General features: G+C 50.5%; 8 protein-coding genes across 8 annotated transcripts; 5 read left to right on the forward strand and 3 right to left on the reverse strand.

Moving 5' to 3' along the window:
- Positions 1–134: 134 nt before the first annotated feature.
- Positions 135–326, forward strand: N7537_002897 (uncharacterized protein; the record flags this gene model as incomplete). Its single annotated transcript, XM_056893955.1, has 1 exon — positions 135–326. One exon carries the CDS (start codon positions 135–137, stop codon positions 324–326), a length of 192 nt encoding a protein of 63 aa, XP_056758950.1.
- Positions 327–581: 255 nt separating this feature from the next.
- On the forward strand, positions 582–2426 carry N7537_002898 (putative acyl-CoA dehydrogenase; the record flags this gene model as incomplete). The annotated part of the gene is made up of 4 exons (XM_056893956.1): positions 582–696; positions 762–773; positions 835–1112; positions 1191–2426. The coding sequence occupies 4 exons, from the start codon at positions 582–584 to the stop codon at positions 2424–2426; spliced, it is 1641 nt and encodes a 546-aa protein (XP_056758951.1).
- A 719-nt stretch (positions 2427–3145) lies between these two features.
- On the forward strand, positions 3146–4942 carry N7537_002899 (uncharacterized protein; the record flags this gene model as incomplete). The annotated part of the gene is made up of 1 exon (XM_056893957.1): positions 3146–4942. The coding sequence occupies one exon, from the start codon at positions 3146–3148 to the stop codon at positions 4940–4942; it is 1797 nt and encodes a 598-aa protein (XP_056758952.1).
- A 1060-nt stretch (positions 4943–6002) lies between these two features.
- On the forward strand, positions 6003–9316 carry spt5 (transcription elongation factor spt5; the record flags this gene model as incomplete). The annotated part of the gene is made up of 5 exons (XM_056893958.1): positions 6003–6104; positions 6168–6347; positions 6412–8459; positions 8512–8690; positions 8742–9316. The coding sequence occupies 5 exons, from the start codon at positions 6003–6005 to the stop codon at positions 9314–9316; spliced, it is 3084 nt and encodes a 1027-aa protein (XP_056758953.1).
- Positions 9317–9693: 377 nt separating this feature from the next.
- On the reverse strand, positions 9694–11616 carry gmdB (general amidase GmdB; the record flags this gene model as incomplete). Its single annotated transcript, XM_056893959.1, has 5 exons — positions 9694–9827; positions 9877–9964; positions 10036–10914; positions 10972–11247; positions 11314–11616. The coding sequence occupies 5 exons, from the start codon at positions 11614–11616 to the stop codon at positions 9694–9696; spliced, it is 1680 nt and encodes a 559-aa protein (XP_056758954.1).
- A 1429-nt stretch (positions 11617–13045) lies between these two features.
- Positions 13046–14632, forward strand: N7537_002902 (NAD(P)/FAD-dependent oxidoreductase; the record flags this gene model as incomplete). The annotated part of the gene is made up of 2 exons (XM_056893960.1): positions 13046–13669; positions 13727–14632. 2 exons carry the CDS (start codon positions 13046–13048, stop codon positions 14630–14632), a joined length of 1530 nt encoding a protein of 509 aa, XP_056758955.1.
- Positions 14633–15412: 780 nt separating this feature from the next.
- N7537_002903 (Major facilitator superfamily domain general substrate transporter) lies at positions 15413–16168 on the reverse strand (the record flags this gene model as incomplete). The annotated part of the gene is made up of 3 exons (XM_056893961.1): positions 15413–15537; positions 15693–15735; positions 15857–16168. The coding sequence occupies 3 exons, from the start codon at positions 16166–16168 to the stop codon at positions 15413–15415; spliced, it is 480 nt and encodes a 159-aa protein (XP_056758956.1).
- Positions 16169–16233: 65 nt separating this feature from the next.
- On the reverse strand, positions 16234–16488 carry N7537_002904 (Major facilitator superfamily domain general substrate transporter; the record flags this gene model as incomplete). The annotated part of the gene is made up of 1 exon (XM_056893962.1): positions 16234–16488. One exon carries the CDS (start codon positions 16486–16488, stop codon positions 16234–16236), a length of 255 nt encoding a protein of 84 aa, XP_056758957.1.
- Positions 16489–17278: the final 790 nt, after the last annotated feature.

The following is a 17278-nucleotide window of genomic DNA, read 5'->3' on the forward strand; positions in this document are numbered from 1 at the left end:
AGACTTTGTTGCACAAAGTAGTTATTCTCCTATATAAGAGTTACATTTTACAATTTCTATAACTGTGTCGAGATATCCTCGGAATTGTAGTCTATATGGAATATAATCCAATCGCAAACTGGCCGATACTTCACATGTTCACATGTCTCGGCCCTACCCGGAGCCGACTACTGATTCTGACTCAGCAATCCACTGACCTGCAGAAGGCTGTGATGCCTCGGCACTGTTGTAATGACGCAGCACGAGCCAATGAACTGTCTGTCAACGCCGATGACCGAGATGATCAGCAGCCAATGAAGCACCGACCGCTACAACGTATGTTTTAAGGTCCCAAGGTATACGTTGTGTGGGAGCATGTGAACTGGTACTGTAATGCTCCGAGGCCCCTTTTGGTGCATCTTCATGACCAGACTTGGAATATCACCCGAACTTAAGCGGAAATTATTTCTTGCCCCATAACTCATATATTCCCCAGCTTCCCCGGAATTGGAATTTTCTTCTCTCCTACTACTGTTCCTTGGCCATAATATAAATCTTTGTTGTGTGCATTTTGCCTTCATCCCTTTTCACCCATCGCCACCATGGCAAAGACATTCAGCAAAGAGGACGTCGCCTCGCATAGTAAGGGCGACAGTCCCTGGGTCATCATCGACGAAGACGTCTACGATGTTTCCAAGTTCCAAGACGAGCACCCTGGTGAGTGAAGTCATGTGTGCAGGTGGATGGGGATCACATGCTAACATTCCTTTTTTTTTGAACAGGTGGAAAAAAGAGTACGTTGGTCCGAGAGTATCCGCTACGCCCAATAAATCTATATTGACAGTGTATGTCTAGTTCTCCAGCGAGTTGCCGGAAAGGATGCTTCAAAACAGTTCTGGAAGTACCACAACGAAGGCGTTTTGAAGAAGTACAAAGGTCAGCTGCAGATCGGTTCGTTGGATACGAAGAAGACGGCACCGGCACCTCCAGCACCAGCGCCGGCCCCGAAGAAGGCGGCCCCCGAGCCGACGCCTACCGCCTCTTCGTCTTCCGTGACACCGCCTGCCACCGGCGAGCCCCAGGACCCTTATGGAGAGTTGATCCCTTTCGCCGATCCCTCATGGTACCAAGGTGTAAGTTTTGCGTTTACTACCTGTCACATACTTGTGAGGTTACAGTTACACAGAGGCTAATATATATGTCGCTCATAGTATGCATCCCCTTACTTTAATGAATCCCACGCCGCACTGAGAGACGAGGTCCGCCAGTGGGTCGAGTCCGAGATCGAACCAAATGTGACCGAATGGGACGAGGCCAAGGAAGTTCCTGGCCACATTTACAAGCAGATGGGTGAGCGCGGCTACCTGGCCGGACTGCTGGGTGTCCACTTCCCCGAGAAGCACACCCCGTATCGCGTGAAGTCTGTGTCACCAGATCGCTGGGACCTGTTCCACGAGATGCTGCTGACCGACGAGCTGTCGCGTGCCGGCAGCGGTGGTCTTGTGTGGAGCCTGATCGGTGGCTATGGAATTGGCTGCCCGCCTTTGGTAAAGTTCGGCAAGAAACCGCTGGTCGACCGAATCCTGCCAGGTATCTTGGCCGGCGACAAGCGCATCTGCCTCGCTATCACCGAGCCCGATGCGGGGAGTGACGTCGCAAACTTGGGTTGCGAGGCTAAGCTCACTGAGGACGGCAAGCACTATATCGTCAATGGCGAGAAGAAGTGGATCACTAACGGTATCTACTCTGATTACTTCACCACCGCCGTGCGCACCGGCAAGGACGGGATGAACGGCCTCAGCGTGCTGCTCATCGAACGCGAAGCCGGCGGTGTCAGCACCCGCCGCATGGACTGCCAGGGTGTATGGTCTAGCGGCACGACCTACGTCACCTTTGAGGACGTCAAGGTGCCCGTGGAGAACCTCATCGGCAAGGAGAACCAAGGCTTCAAGGTTATCATGACCAACTTCAACCACGAGCGCATCGGCATCGTGATTCAGTGTGTGCGCTTCTCGCGTGTCTGTTATGAGGAGTCTGTGAAATACGCACACAAGCGCAAGACGTTCGGCAAGCGTCTCATCGATCACCCTGTTATTCGTATGAAACTCGCCCATATGGCCCGCCAGATTGAGGCCACCTACAACTGGCTCGAGAACATCATCTTCCAGTGTCAGTCCATGGAGGAAACTGAGGCTATGCTTAAGCTTGGTGGTGCCATAGCCGGATTGAAGGCGCAGTCTACGCAATGCTTTGAGTTCTGCGCTCGTGAGGCTAGTCAGATCTTCGGTGGTTTGAGTTACAGCCGTGGCGGTCAGGGCGGTAAGATTGAGAGACTGTACCGTGATGTGCGTGCCTATGCTATCCCCGGCGGTAGCGAGGAGATTATGCTTGATTTGAGTATGCGCCAGAGTTTGCGTGTTCACGGCATGTTTGGCATGAAGCTATAGAGCATTTCCTGGTGTTTTTCGATTGCGGCGGTAGAGCATGCCCATTTTGATTCATTTCTTTTGCTGCTTTCGGCTAGATATCCTGTTGTCTGTGACGACATCTATTTTATATTGCTATGATCTGATCTGCCTTGTACGATAACATTACATTGGCCTTTTTTTGGTATATTTCACGATTTACGGTGTACGTCGCCGCCTTTTGAATATTCCCTGCATATAACTCATTCTCAGTCATAGCTAAACTCCTGGTATCTCCATAGTTTGCGATATTAGCCGCCCATTACGTTGGCAAGAAGAATCATGGCCATGGCTGATAACGAAAAGCATCAAAAAATCCCCCAGAGGAATGGGAAATGTTACGATCTCCATGTCCCGAAATCTCATCTTTGTTCAGACGAGTCAACTTATGCTCGAGGGTCCAAGTTTCATGTTCAGCCCGCCGAATCTCTTTCGATTTCACTCCTTTATTCTCATTTTCTTTGATGGGATTCGAGCTGTGATCAGGATAACCCTGAGAACCGTTAAAATTGTGTTCGAAGTTCTTTGATGCCAATCTATTATTAGGTAAATGTGGTGAGCTGGCTTCCTTTCGAGTCAAAAGCCGGGAATTCGATGCGGAAATATAACGTCGAGAGGTGCCCATCTGCCTATTTAGGACTCTTGAGGCAAGTTATTTGTGCCTACACCTTTCCTTGAAAATTATCTGCCAACCCTTCACGATGTCTTTACGATCGTTTGATATGAACGACAGTGCATATGATATTACAAGTGATATCGATGGAATGGTTCAAGTTGTATCTGATGAGCATTCCGCCACATCGCTCATACTTGCCAATCTGGTGGCTCGACGAATGCGCGAATTCCAAGAGAACGAAGACGACTTCACTGGCTCTGGGACTGCTCCAACTGACCTCCTGTCAAGTCTTAGCTCAAATGATACCGATGAAGTTAGCCACGAGTTCCTACGGAGCATAGCCTATTCCATGGATCTTACGACCATGCCTGAAAACCTACTGCTTCTGGTCCTCCCTATGCTGCTACATGTTGATACAAAACTTCCAACCCCCGAGGACCTTCATGCTCTGCATGAATTCGCTGAAGCATCCTCTATGCACCGAAAGCATGTGGAAACATGGTTGAGATCTGAACCAGCTCAAAGCACACTTGAACAAGTTTTCAAGCCATGGATGAACTACTACAGCTTCAAACCCGCGTACCAATGCAGAGACGAGATTGCGGGCTACAAAGCTAGCAGAGGCGGTGTTGGTTTTAACTATGCGTATGAATTTGTGAAAGAATGTCAATGTACAAGCTGTCTCTCACTTCTCGGCAATCTTGGGTTGATTGATTTCAGGAACTACGACCAAAATGGCAGGAGCTTCCTCCATGCAGCCATTGAGGGCGGAGATGCCGAAAGTGTAATGTTCATTGTCGCTATCTTGCTGAAAGGAGAACTGGATCCTCGGCACTTTCCCACGTCTATCGATGGAATGTCGATTCCCCACCACGTCGCTTTGATGCACGACAATGACGTCTTTAGAGGAGTCATCGAGTTTCTAGAAGATGCAGGCTACCCTCTGTCTGTGTGGAACGATGACGGCCTCAAGCTCGAACTGTGCAGCTTCATCACTGCCGAAATGGCCGAACGGCTCTTGTCGAAGGGGTTCAATATCACTAAGCTCCCGAGAAATACACTTCCAATGTATCTGCCCGACGAGGATAACCCTGAGTACGACTCCGGCGAGGAGTGGAACCGCGATGCAGAATACGGTGATCCTATCACCCGGGGCGAAGACTTCGACCCCGACAATGACAAGCTCGACCCAAACTCGATTCCATATGATGCTATTGGAGTCAATCCAATCGAACTCCATGCCACCTCTCGAACCATCTGGCACCGAGCAATCGAGAACCCCCAAGGCCCACGAATCCTTGACTGGCTATTGGATCACTCGTATACCCAGCCAGGGTGTCGGACGGACTTCGACCGCGACACCGGTGAGACTGCTCTAGTAGTAGGTGCAAGAGGAGGCGAGCCAGCAGGCATTGATTGGTTCTGTCAACACTGTGACCCCATGGCGGGACGGGTCCGAAGTTCCCAGGATACCGAGGGCGATGAGACCGCAGGTGCTTATGCGTTACAAGTAGCAGCCCATAACCTGCGGCCACATTGCGATGCCATTTTCAAAAGGCTTTTGCGTCATGTCGACCAGAAATTTTACTGGGATATTTCTATGATCAAGGGTTTGTATTGGTTGATTATCAAGAATTATCGAGATATGTACCGAAGGTTAGAAGATCATAAGGAGCCAGGCCGTGAGAGAGCTCAACAGATGGCCCTCCTGCGCTCCCTCACTTCGGCTAAAACCAGAGCGCTGAATAACAGACTCGAGCCATTCTGGGATACATGGGGGCTGTCTGAACAGCGGAATTGGCTCATTCAGTATTGTACGATTCTTAGGTTGAATTTTCTGGTGAAAGATTTAAGTTCGGATGTTTGGGATGATTCTGATTAGGAGCTTCAAGCGTCCTCGAGGGAGTATACTCGAAGTCAAACAATACAAGGCTAATTTGGTCACTGACCTACTTGGATGTATGTACGATCCTTTCCCCTGCTCCTTATGGGGTTCATTCTTTCCGAGGTTGTTGTTTGCAAGCATCACTCGATTTTTCTTTTGTCTCCTTGGTCGATGAGTCCTCATACCGTGTGTTAGCTCAAGGTAAGAAAATAGATTGATCGGGACATTCACTCGCAGCAGTGTACTTGCGAGGACATTGTAGTTTGTCCTGGTTCTCTAATCAATCCTACTTGATCTTGTACATCTGGCAGGGTTTGCATTTCAATTCGTAAACTGTTGGAAATAATATATATATGGGTGTATCCAAATGGAAACAGAATAATCATAGCTTCTTCATTAACTTAGTGATATGATGTATGCTCTTCAAGCTTTCGAGGTCTTCGCGAAGGATGGAAGTTGAGAAACGCCAGGCTCCAAGGCGGCCAAATACGGCGCGCCACAGCGACCGGTTACGCAAGGATTATGCCTCTGAGCAACACGACCTCCACGCTTCGTCACTTCAATTCCTCATTTGCCCTTTCTCAAACTACCCCTTACAAGCAGTGCTATAAATTGCGCCTGCATTGTGGTGTGGTTGTCTCTTCTTCCTAACCCCGAGATCCCCATTCCGATCCGTGTTCTTTGTAGGCGGTCGCGGAACTCGGTGATTGCCCGCAGAGCTCGACTGTCTGCTGTGCTCCCTCTTATCTTTCCAGTCGCTTTTCTCTCGTCTGAATCAGCCTCATTTCACTCAATCCTACTCGGAATTGGCTGTCATTCGGAAAATATCGGGCTGTTCGCATCCTGTTCGTCTACGTTTTGTCTCCCAACCCGCAAGTTGTAGCGCGGTTTCCTTAGATACGGTATGTCTTGCTTCTCCCATGTTCTCTTTGTCATTTCAGTTGCTGATTCTCCTGATGATCAATAGGAATCTCACTGTGTCTCAACTTCAAATTACGACTTGCCAAAAGTGGCGACTGGATCATCTACAATAGCGCGTTAGACACTATCTACCACAATGTCAAACTTTCTCAACCACGACTTCGGGTCCGAGGACGAGGAGGATGATTTCAACCCTGCTCCCCAAGAAGAGTCTGATGTAGAGGAGCCCAGAGCCAAGGTCCGTCTACAGATTCGTCCCAAGCCTCAATGGATAAAGCGCTAACAAATGGGCGCGAAACAGCCAGCCAAGAATGAACACGACGGTGGCGATGGTGCCGATGAGGAGGAGGAGGATGATGTGAAGTACCCTCGCGACGCACATGCACATGAGGAAGATGCCAAGGATGTCGAGGATGACGACGAGGAGAATGAGTTGGACGATGAAGACGAGGAGGAGGAGGATGATGAGGAAGAGGATGTGGTATGTTCTCCATGGAGACCTGGTAGTTCACGAGCACTTAATTAACCCATAGTCTCTATTTTAGGCACGTCCACAAAAGCGAATGAAGCGCGCTGCCAATCCTTTCATCGAAGACGAGGCCGGCGTCGATGATGAGGAGGACGAGGCCGATGATGAGGAAGATGAACTCGCCGAATATGGCATGGAAACACATCCGGATGATCTTGATGCGCTGCCCCAAGGCACCGAGACGGACGACCGCCGCCATCGACAGTTGGATCGCCAGCGCGAGATTGACGCCAGTATGGACGCAGAGAAGCAGGCCCAGATGCTCAAGGAGCGATATGGACGCAACCGTGCTGCCGCAACAGATTCCCTTGTGATCCCAAAACGACTGCTGCTTCCCAGTGTGGAAGATCCCAGCATTTGGGGTGGCCGCTGCAAGCCTGGCAAGGAGAAAGAGGTCGTATATTCAATCCAAAAACGAATTGAAGAGCGCCCAGCAGGCTCCCGCAACCCCATTCGAATTATCTCGGCTTTCGAGCGCGGAAACATTATGCAGGGCTGGTTCTACTGTGAAGCGCGCAGGCAGGCCGATGTTATCGAAGGCCTCGAGGCCATCAACTTCTACTACCCATCCCAGAAACTGACTCTGGTTCCAGTGAAGGAGATGCCAGATCTTCTTCGTGTCCAGAAATCGGAAGAACTTTTGCCTGGTGGCTGGATTCGCATCAAGCGTGGCAAATACCTCGGCGATTTGGCCCAGATTGAGGAGGTCGAAACCAATGGATTGAATGTCACCGTGAGACTTGTTCCCCGACTGGACTATGGCATGAATGACGATGCTTTCGGTGCCCCTTCTGCGGATGCTAAGCGCAAACGCGGTGCTGTGAACACCGTCCGCCCTCCCCAGCGCCTGTTCAGTGAGACAGAGGCGAAAAAGAAGCACGCAAAGTATCTCTCGTCTACTTCTGGTCTAGGCGGAAAATCATGGAACTACTTGAATGACAACTATGTGGATGGGTTCCTCATCAAGGATATGCGTGTCCAGCACTTGAATGCCAAGAATGTCAACCCACGACTAGAGGAGGTTACAATGTTCGCGCGTGGAGGAGAAGACGGAACTGCCAATCTGGATCTGGCGTCGCTGGCCGAGACTCTGAAGAACTCTACCGCTGAGGATTCATACCAACCGGGTGATCCAGTGGAGGTTTACCGGGGTGAACAGCAGGGTCTTATTGGTCGCACAGTGTCAACTCGAGGTGACATTATTTCATTGCAAGTTACCGAGGGCGAGCTGGCCGGTCAGACAATTGATGCGCCGGTTCGAACTCTCCGTAAACGATTCAGGGAAGGTGATCACGTCAAGGTTATCGGCGGCAGTCGATACCAGAACGAACTGGGCATGGTCGTGCAGGTCAAGGACGACACTGTCACTCTGCTCAGCGATATGAGCATGCAGGAGATCACAATTTTCAGCAAGGATCTTCGACTTTCTGCTGAGATGGCTGCCGATGGACAACTCGGTATCTACGATGTTCATGATCTCGTCCAGCTTGATGCCGCCACTGTCGCTTGTGTTATCAAAGTAGACCGAGAGTCTCTCCGTGTGGTGGACCAGAATGGTTCTATCCGCAATATTCTTCCTACGCAAATCGCAAACAAGATTACTCCCCGCCGCGATGCTGTGGCTACTGATCGCAATGGCGCAGAGATTCGAAGTGGTGATACCGTTCGCGAGGTTTACGGAGAGCAGCGCAGTGGAGTAATCCGCCATATCCACCGTTCGTTCCTTTTCTTGCATAATAAGGCCCAAGCTGAGAACGCCGGTATCGCTGTGGTGCGAACAACGAATGTTGTTACCGTGTCAGCCAGAGGCGGTCGGCCCACTGGACCGGATCTCACTAAGATGAACCCTGCCCTGGCGATGCAGACTCCTGGAGGCGGCGCTGCAATGCCACCACCTCGTCGCGGCCGCGACCAGCTGATCGGAAAGACTGTGACTATCCGCAAGGGTCGTTATAAGGGTCTTGTCGGTATTGTCCGCGACGCAGACGACAGCTCCGCTCAAGTTGAACTTTACACATCTAACAAGCCCGTACATATCCCTCGCGACATCCTGACACCTAAAGAGTATGTTCTCCCTCTCTTATGTTTGATCCACAGTCTTCCTAACCTTTTACAGTCCTGTTTCCAAACAGCCCCTCTCCATGGGCCGTGGAAGAGGAGGAGGTGGCCCCGGAGGGCGAACTCCATACACTTCTTCAAGCGGTCCTGGAAGAGATAGTTGGGCCGGTGGTCGAACACCGATTGCGGCCGCTGATTCGTCTAGAACACCCGCTTGGAATGGCGCTTCTGCCAGAAGTAAGTACACCCATATTGGAAAAGTTGACGAAGATACTAATCATCATATAGCTCCCGCTTGGGGTGGCGTGAGTGGCGGCCGTACCCCGGCCTGGAGGAACGACGGCTCTCGTACCGCGAACCCTTACGAAGGAAACCGCACCGCATATGGAGGAGTTGGCAGCCGAACCCCGTCCTGGACCTCGGGATCTAAGACACCATACGACTCCAGCTCCGGCTTCGACGCTTTTGCCTCTGGATCCCGCACTCCTGGCTGGAACGCCAGTGGGGCCAACGCAGGAGGCCGTACTCCTGGCTGGAACAGCATGTCCGCCGGCAGAGACCAGCGTGATTTCGACGATGCCCCAACTCCTGGTGGAAACTACTCCGCCCCTACCCCCGGCGTATACGCTGCTCCGACCCCTGGTGCACCAACTCCTGGCGGATGGCCCGAAAGTGCCCCCACCCCCGGTGGGGCTTTCAGCGCGCCCACACCCGGTGGCCCCTCGAAGCGAGACTATGACGCTCCAACCCCTGCGGCGTTCGATGCGCCAACTCCGGCAATGGGTGGAATGGCTGCTACGCCTGGTGCTGGGTATGGTGGCAATGATGGAGGACCACGGTACGACGACAGCCCGAGTCCGTAGTTCTTGTTCTCTTTCTCTTTCAAGTACCAAAAGCTTGTCCTTTCCACACACCTTAAGATATCAAACGGGATAGGACCGGTTCACATATGTATTCTACCTTTTGAATTTATTTTCTTGCAGAGCAGCAGCCGGGGCCAAATGATATTTCTTTGTCGCTGAACTCGTATGATCTTGAATGGCTCATTGGTGGAACTTAATATCTCTAAGAAGCAAAAGAAAAGAAAAGAAAAGAAAAGAAAAAAAGAAAGAAAAAAAAAAAGAAAAAAAAAACTTCCATGACTTCAAGCGCGAGGGAGCTGGTACCCCTGCATATCCCAAGTGCAGCCAACCGGCCAAACTTCCATTTTGGGGGACTTACGGGGATAGACACATTGCCATCAACCATGTAACATGCCATCAACAGCCAGAGCCCGGTCAATAATATCCGCTGCCCACAGACACTTCTCATCCTGGAAGCGCGGCGTGATGACTTGGATTGCGCATGGAGCGCCATCTACCTCATCGGGGAGATCTGGCATCTGTCAGCAATCTATTCGATAACAAGGGACAAGTTCACTGACAGTCCGGCTGCGCATCATCGCTTGTTGTCATAGGCCCGGGATCAAGCTCTTTGGACGCATTTCCAAATGGAATAATGCATGCCGGATACTAGATTGATAGAAGTTAGCACACCCTGGATAGTCAAGGCGACAACAGTAGAGACAAAAAGAAAGACTTACATCCAAGACATTCCACATGACCGTATAAGGCGGCCATCCATAAGTATCATGGCCCACAGCTGTGCTCTGAGCTCCAGGAGCCAGAATCACATCAAGCTTCCGATCCACCCATGTCTGCCTCCAGGCCTCATGAACCCGCTTGCGAGCGGCATGCAACGCCAAGATAGTCTCAAATGGCCCTAGATTTTTCTGAGCAGGGAACGGACCAGATGACATCGGGCTCGCAGCCTTAGCAACCGAAGTTACAAGGGGCTCGCCACTGGCCGCGATGATATCCTTGTGTGGGCCATAGGTAAAATACTGAAACGCAATGCGCGACGCATATGCCAAACTATGTGCTTCATCATCACCCCGAAGTCGGATTATACGATGTCCTGCACGCGTCAAGGCCTCAACAGCCCGATCTAGAGCCCTCTTTACAGGCGGGTGGAGCGGGAAATGGTCATCCTCAGCAAGCACACCGATGGTCAAGCTTTCGCTATCGTTGATACTAGACGGGATGGTTTGCCAGGGAACCCCGACGGCAGCAGAGTCATACTTCCACGCCTGGCCGTTTGCGACAACGGAACTCATCAGCAGTTTGAGATCGGCGATGCTATGTGCCAGTGGACCTGCAACTGGAACAAGTCCCGGGATCCCCTGCACGGCGCCGGAGACCTGTCCACCGAAGGGAATACGGTCGGCTGTGGGCTTGAAGCCGTACACGCCACAGCATAGCGCGGGGATGCGAATCGAGCCGGCGATGTCGGTTCCCACGCCCAGAATCGATCCCCGGAAGGCTACTAGTGCACCCTCGCCGCCGCTGGATCCGCCCGCTGTTAGGGTTGTTTTGTGTGGATTCAGGGTGCGGCCGAAGACGTTGTTCTCCGAGTCTGCTGTCTAGGTGATTGTTAGCTTTATGCTCTGAGCACAGCCTGAGCCATTTGGTGCTTTTACCATCATAGTTTGTGGAATGTTGGTCTTCACATATAGCACCGCGCCAAGCTCCAGAAGCATCTTCACTAGCGCTGAGTTCGTCTTCGCGGGTTCGTTCTCGAGAAATGCTACATATCCTATTGTTGACTGCACGCCCTCGACGCAGAAACTATCTTTTATGCTGATCGGTAGACCATGTAAGGGACCAACGGGCTTTCCCTCCCGCTGGAGGTACTCATCTAGGTACTTAGCACGCTCCAGCGCCTGGGGGAAGAAGGTCTCTGTGAGACACGAGATCTACACAAATATATGTTAAGATCATTCCTTTTTTTTTTAATTCTCTCCTGAATAAAGTGTACTCACAACCTGCTGCGCAATAGCAGCCCTCTTACAAAACGCCGTTGTAACAACCGCCGAACTGACCTGCCCCGAGGCTAACTTGACCAACAGCTGGCTTGCGGTATAATTCTCGGTCAGGTCCAATTCAACTTCGGAGAGCAGACCACTACGACGAGGAAGATCAATATCCAGTATACGCGGGGTTTCTTGTGCGAGCGCAAGCTGGTCAACGCCTAGAAGCCAGTCGCGAGGAATCTTCTGCTCGCATTCATGACGCTTGGTGGCAACAAGGTCTTGCCAGTTGCTGAGGGATGCTTCGGATGCCATTTTGGAGATGGGATACATGTGATTTCACGTTTGTGACCATCTCCCTTTTTATATGATTTTTTATATACTTTTCATGCTCGCCATCGTGGAATTCACCCGCTAGAAGATGTTCCCACCTCCGCTTTTTCCGCTCGTCTTGACTCCCCACTTGGTGTGGTCAGGTTAAAGTGTGTGTCGACCTGCCGCTTTGGGATAGCTTGGAACCGGGAGGAGTCCGCGATAGCGTTTGATCGTTTCAGTTGCATTACTGTTGTTTTTGCGGGGTTCTCCTATCAGATATTAGGAAGGTAACGTCGTAGTGTGAACATTGGCTATAGTAGACTCTAAATCTCCTACTCTCGAATCGGCAATGTAACCCCCTCTATCTGCCGTCGGTTATCCAACCCCCTCCAATATCAAATCGGATATTGATTTTATTTACTTGGATAGAATATCTTTTGACTTGATATCGGGAGCAAATTGCCCAGATAATACCCCATCGATCCAGATTTCCCCCTCACGGCACATAATACCGAGACACACCAACCTATTCCGCCAACCGTGCAGACCAGGTCTAACCTCAAGGCGAAATGTAGGAATAACTATAATTCCTCTCTAGAATATTATCGTAGGCGGAATAGCGTTAGGATAATCATCGATAGACTTGGTGTCCCTTGTTCCTGGACCGGGGACAGACTGTGCGGCGGATAGCGAGGTGGTAGCTGTTGGATGTACGGACGGTGCAGTGGAAATCTATAGTGGTGGAGGGTGAAACAGTGGTATGATAAGCTGCTTGGAGTCGAGGACATCAAGAAAAAGATCTAGGATCTCCTAGGTGTGTTCTCTTCTCTACTATTGCCGGCCCTCCAGATGTGTTCTAAAACGCCCCGCAATCTCCAAATCTCAAACGAGTAAGCTGACCCACCGGCGCATTATCTAACTCTATCAGATGGCCCCGGGCGCAGGTGCCCCGGGGTCTCCACGGAAATGAAAAACTGGGAGACCGGCCCACGCCCGAGGCGGTCTACACAGCGGTGACCATCTCCTATTCTTCCGGCAAATCCTGTTGTGACTTTCGTCGAAAACCTTGGACATACGTAGTACATAGATTAGCTCATTATCTGAATGCATTAGTGAATTAGTGTTTTTAGTATTTTATAGTCAACCCTGGGAAGTGTCTTAGGTACCGAGGTAGGCAGGTCCAGCAGGTCACTTCTTATTTGCGATCTGATATTGGCCGGACTACTTCAGCCTCGTGTTTTTATTTGATTTTTATTTGATTTCCATTTTGTCTCATACGTATCTTCTGAATATCGCGTAAGACCCGTGTTTTGTCATCTAGTGCTCTTGCCATTTGCTACTTATTCTCACCACACACTATTCTTCCTTGACTTCCTTTCACTCAACACAGATTTCTACCCTGTACCGTGGCTCTGACATCTCAGCAACCATGCCTTTCGCTACAGAAATCCTGACTGACCCTTCGATCTCAGCCTCTGCTAGACAGCAAGCTCTCAACCGCATCTACTCTGACCCAGGCCTCCCCCAGAGTTTGACAACTTCGTCGTTCTGGACCCGGGGACCCCACAGCTTCAGCCAAGGAGCAGCAAAGCCTCTTCCCAATGAAGCTGATATTGTTATCATCGGATCTGGCATTACTGGAGCATCTATTGCGCGGACTTTGCTTCAGAACCGTGCGGCAAATACCTCTTCTACCTCTCATCCATCTGTTGTCATGCTCGAAGCCCGCACAGTCTGCAGCGGCGCAACCGGCCGCAATGGCGGTCACATCCTAGAGTCAGCCGATGAGTACAGCGAGTTTGCCGATGCCTTTGGCGTGGACGCCGCACGCAAGCTTATCCGCTTCCGATTGGCCCATCTGCAGGAGATGCTTGCTGTCGCAGAAGAGCTTGGCATCACTACTGAGACACAAGCACGGAAGGTTCAGTTCCTGAGCGTTTACTTCGGTGATGAGGATTGGAAGGCAGCGTTGGAGCGTATGAACCGTTTCAAGGAGGGGATGCCGGAAGAATCTGCTGAATGGACATCTTATGAGGGAGACGCTATCCCGAGGGTACGTTGATATTTTATATCGGACACCTAAAATTCCTACGCTAATGTTCTTTTTTAGGAGTTATGTTTGACTCGTGCCCGAGGCGTCATTTCCGGCCCTGCAGGCGCCCTCTGGCCCTACAAATTCATCGTTGGCATCCTTACTCGTCTCCTTGCCGACTTCCCGGATGACTTCCGCGTGGAAGAAAATACCCCCGTGACCGCTATCCATGACTATACTGCCACCAACGGCCCGAAATACAAGGTGCAGACAAGCAGAGGCACCATCACCGCCCGACACGTTATCCACTGCACCAACGCCCACGTCAGCCACCTGGTCCCCGGCCTCCGGGGCCGAATCTTCCCCGTGCGCGGACAGATGTCCGCTCAAACCCCTGGTGACAACTTCCCGAACCAAGCAGCGAATCATTCCTGGCTCTTCAACTACGACCGCGGATTCGACTACATGACCCAGCTGCCGGAGGGGCAAGTGATGCTCGGCGGAGGCTTTGCGCAGGCCGAGGCCGGTGGTCTAGCGGATCTGGGAATCTCAACTGACTCCGATCTTAGTCTTTACATTGATATCCACTTGTCTGGGGCCCTGCGTGCCATCTTCGGAGCTAAAGACTGGGGCTGCGTGCAAGGCGAGCCCGTGCAGGCAATGTGGACCGGTAGCATGGCGTTCAGCTCTGACGGGCTCCCGTGGGTAGGACAGTTGCCTGGGGCTGTGACAGGTCGGTCTGAGCATGGGTCTGAGGGGGCCGAGTGGGTTTGTGCTGCGTTTGGTGGGGAGGGAATGGTTCAGGCTTGGCTCGGTGGCAAGGCGGTGGCGACCATGTTGCTTGCACGAGATGCTTCGCTGAGTGAGACGATCAGTGCGGATCTTTCGTGGTTCCCTGAGCAGCTGCTTGTTTCCGAGGAGAGATTTGCTGAGGCGGCCTTGCCGAAGGAGGTTGAGGATGACCTGCACAAGGCGAATCTTTAGATTGCCTCTTGGGATTTTATACATTAGATTTTCAAGTGCTTTGATTTTTCCGCTTATCTGACTACGCGGTATTCTTTTTTTTCCCCTTTAGCCTATCATCTTTGATGGTTGAATAAAAGAAAACATTTGTTTTTATGCAGTCTTACAATCATATTCTTAGTCCTGTGGTCGTGTATATGGTAGGGTTAGGGCTTTCTCATATGGCGGCAATCTCTTTCAGATCAGGCTTCAATTTTATCTCGAGGCTAAACGAGGGATGTGAAACCTATTAATAGTGGCAATTGGTGAAAAGGACGTGTCCTGTACCCCATATCATGCACCATATCAAGGCACCCCCAAAGCTACCGTATCATCTCGTACAACCTAGGTCATCTCTTAGGAAAGGCATCCAATGCCGCAACGTCATGGCCATAATGTCAATAAATACAGGTTATCATTTCGAGTATGCAATGAAAGCTATAATCATCAATATACTTGATTCAAATGACATCCCGGGGGACATAGGTCAATATCACCCGACTCCCAAATGGCCCGCCACAACAACTCAAGTATCTCAACCCAGGCAGCCAGAATCCGCCAACCTCCAGTGGGAAATCCCCACCGCGAGAAGAGAAACACGCAATATCCAGGCATGACGTAGCCAGGTAACACAGCAAGCTGTCAAACAGTATGGCAATCCTCTACGATATCAAGATACCGGTTTGTCAATGAGCGCCGGGCAGACTTTCCCCAAATAACCATTGGGATAATTATACCATTAGTAGCTAGACCCATCATCCCTCATGATATGGACATATTCTGTATATCATTGCGCTGGATCCATGGGGTGGTCGCGAATGGAATTGCGATACTAATTGCGTTGCGCATGAACGCCACAACAGTGAAAACGTCACCGCTCCGGTGACCTAGAAACAAATTTTAATACAAACGGCTCACTTGAAACAAAAGATGTATCATATAGGGCGTATCATGTATCTCGAAACGAGATAGCTTTGAAAGCAGCCAAATCATGCCTCTCTGTAACTGTCCATGACTAACGCCAATGCAGTAACTAATTAACTAGTTATCACTAATACTGCCGAGGCCAAACCCGAAGAAGACACCTGCAACGTAGGGTCAGATCCAGTGTATTCCATATAATCCAGAAATAAGAATGTTAGCACTCATTCATCAATAGAGCCTCAGCCCGAATGAAAACTTTGATTGTGAATGTTGTTACCTTACCCTAGAGATCGTTGCACCGAACATAGTAATGCCACCTGCCATGAAAACGGCCGGAAGATGTAAGATGTACAACCCCATCTCAGGCTCGTAATAGCCCTGGTTCTGTTTTGCGTAGTACAAACTTGGCCGATCATCGAGGAACCCGCTGTACAGTACACCGAGGATGTTCCCAACCAGGGGACTAACGTTGGTGTATCCCATTTGTGCAGATGAGAAGAGGTATGATGACTCTGGGAATGCGCGTGACAAGATGCAGGAGATCGCTGTCAGCCAGCCTACTCCAGCTGCGTACTGAAACGCGCCAAATGCCATGGCCGGAAAGACGAGAACGCAGAAGGGGCGGTGGAAATGCGGCCAGATTGGTTCTGATGTTGGTGTTACAGGGCAATTCGCTTGCGCCATGAGTTCTGCGGTACGGTAATGTCCAGCACATGGTGGGAACGAGCCTGATCAATGATAGAGAGGCCTTTGGCTGCAGGTACCGAGTCAAATTTGACCAGGCCATCTTCTTTTATTTCAATTTCTGGGTCGTCTTCAATGATAGGACCGGCTTGCGCAATAAACGCAGGGACATGTTTCGTTTTCTCATACATGAGGAAGAGAACTAAAAGGACGGCATTGAAGATCCCCATGGTCTGATGGGGCGAACGCTAGCGGTGCTGTGTGGCTTGTTCTTCTGTAGCCATGAGAGTCAAGAAGCTCTCTAAATTGATAAACATCCCGCAGCTCGTTCTGAATGTCTTCTAGTGGCTACACATGATAGACTTTGATCTCTTCACTCCCAGTGCAAGCGATGCCACGGATATAGGAATCCAGGCAGAGAGATAAGCCACGTGTTCTGTGACCCGGATAACATCCAGGACTCGCACATCCATCACAGATGCGGAGAGAAAGACCCCTGAGATAGAATGAATTCTGATTGTCAAAGGGCTGATGGAGGTCAGCTTATCTTCTGATGTTTCTTTCCGCCCAGATTATCCGTTGCGTCAGTCTTGCTGATTGGGAATAGTGTGCGTTCATACTTGGCCCTGGGGATATAAAAAGGACAACTTCTTGCATGTAACTGCTAGGTGTTGAATACTCTTTATCGTTTGGTAATAAAATAACGTGCTAGAAGGTAGAGAGTCCAAAAAAAGGCTTTCTCAAAACAAGAGCAAAAGGAGAAAATTGGGGACATGAACAGCCAGAGCTATAGCCAGTTACACGGCAGTTAGAGAGAAAAATGGCATCTCAAAAAATGAACCCTCACAATTTAGGGCTAGAAAGCTGCGATAACAGTGGTGCATGTATCGGGTTGCAGGGGTTGCAGCGCCGGCTCAAGCCGACTAGACCTAGACTGTATACGGTAGGTGGACGTCTGGTATTTTCGACATGACTCCGCTAGTACTTTCCAACTTGGGAATAATTTTATATCACTAATAA

Source organism: Penicillium hordei (assembly GCF_028827395.1).
Source record: "Penicillium hordei strain IBT 12815 chromosome Unknown utg000001l_segment0_segment0, whole genome shotgun sequence".
Lineage (NCBI taxonomy): Eukaryota > Fungi > Ascomycota > Eurotiomycetes > Eurotiales > Aspergillaceae > Penicillium > Penicillium hordei.